The 1679-nt window shown below is 44.4% G+C and overlaps 1 protein-coding gene across 1 annotated transcript; it reads left to right on the top strand.

Annotated features, from left to right (window-relative positions):
• Positions 1–1235: 1235 nt before the first annotated feature.
• Positions 1236–1623, top strand: Pmar_PMAR013547 (hypothetical protein; the record flags this gene model as incomplete). Its single annotated transcript, XM_002779307.1, has 1 exon — positions 1236–1623. A coding segment is annotated over one exon (388 nt), but the record flags the coding sequence as incomplete, so codon positions are not given.
• Between the last annotated feature and the right edge of the window lie 56 nt (positions 1624–1679).

The raw sequence follows: 1679 nt of genomic DNA, 5'->3' as shown, positions 1-1679 counted from the left end.
ATGCTTTCAGAAGCTCTTGGCGATTTCCATAAGCAAGACAGCAGCAGCGGCTAGGGGACTGGCATCACTATACCATTCAGAAATCTTTTGGCGGATTAGGCTACCGACTCAGCGGATAAAGGAGTCATTTTCGCGGATAGGGACATCGATTTATGATGAGAGTCGAATAAGGAGATCAATTTTGCGAATAAAGACATCAATTTTGGGTTAGAGTTCCATGTACATAAAAGATTCCTCGTGCTGCTAGAATTGAGTTATAATGTGTAAACAAATCCTTAGAGAAAAATCTATGTCTTTCCTCTCCTCCTCGTTTTGTCTAAGTTCCTGAGTATCGTGTGGGAACTTCCTGATTTTGTTCGACATGTAACACGCTAGGCCACGATAAGTATCAGCTCGCGTAAGTTCAACGATTTTAGAAGGGATGAAGTCGATTTCATGTCGCGTTTCCTCGTAAAACTATAAATCTGTGATGTGACCCCCATCCGATCCGAACGCGCGATCTTCTACTCCAGAGCCCAATACGATACCGTTGCACCACATGACTATCAACGCAAGATTGTTTGGCGGCTTTGGGAACAAGTATGCTCATTATTCCATTCAACCAAATCTAGACGTGTCGATATATCTGAGGAATGTAGTTACACGTGAATAATTTACTGATATTGGTGCCACTTAAAGACAGTGCTGTATGCTCACCCGTCATAGCGATTATCTACAACAGTCTGTTGTCAACAGATCGTATTAGTTTACTCTTTCATACTGAAAACATGATGCGGATAAAGTAGTTGATTATGTTCCTTCGTGTAATTCGTATTCGAACTTCGAATTTGTGGGATCAAGTAGAGGCGTGTAGAAGGGAGTGAATTTCATCGAGCCCCTTAATCAACATATGGCTCGTAATTGAACATATTTCTCTGATGCGATTCCTTGTCAACTAAATGGGCCACGGTTGACTGAGCAATTCAGCTGAGTTGAGCGTGGCTCCTTGCGTATGGCTCACTAGCTTTCGATCTCCGCTTAGCATGAGTGCGATGGTCTACGTGAAGCTTCGCTTTAAAGAATCTCTTGGGAAACTTTACCAGCATGAGGTGTTCCAAGAAGGTAGCTCGATCTAGGTGATTCAGTAGAGCTGCAGATTTGTCTTGGCTCTGTTATGATACATATCATACATAATCATCTCTAGTCTGAGCAAAACAAAACCTTTATGTTAGTTGACATTAATCTTCTTCTTCCCCATGAAGGTCGTTTTCACCATCGCTGCTCTGTCCGTGGCCGTCGCCGAGTATTGTCAGGATATTTGTGATGGTTATTCTCCCTGTGCTGACTCGAAGTATGGCTCCTACTGCAAGGGCAACGGTGTCTGCTTCGGTCTCTACCATAAGGATGATGGTTACTGCTTCCAGCCGACCGAACAGGACACCTGTGATGACTACACATTGGAGCCGGTGGCTTGTCCCGAGCCCACACCCACCTGTCAGGACGTCTGCAATGATATGTCTCAGTGCCGCGATTCCAAGTGGGGATCGTATTGCAAGACTTGGCAGAATCCGGCGGTTTGTTTCGGTATCATCAAGAAGGATGATGGTTCTCTTTGCTTTGCCCCCACTGATAGTGACTGCGAAGGTGAACCCTACTATTGTTAGCCTAGTTTAGGTATTCCTTAGCATCAACTATGTTGG

This window comes from Perkinsus marinus, assembly GCF_000006405.1.
Source record: "Perkinsus marinus ATCC 50983 genomic scaffold scf_1104296947648, whole genome shotgun sequence".
Classification (NCBI taxonomy): domain Eukaryota; phylum Perkinsozoa; order Perkinsida; family Perkinsidae; genus Perkinsus; species Perkinsus marinus.
The sequence above is the reverse complement of the archived record's forward strand: the minus strand, read 5'-3'. Positions and strand labels throughout refer to the sequence as shown.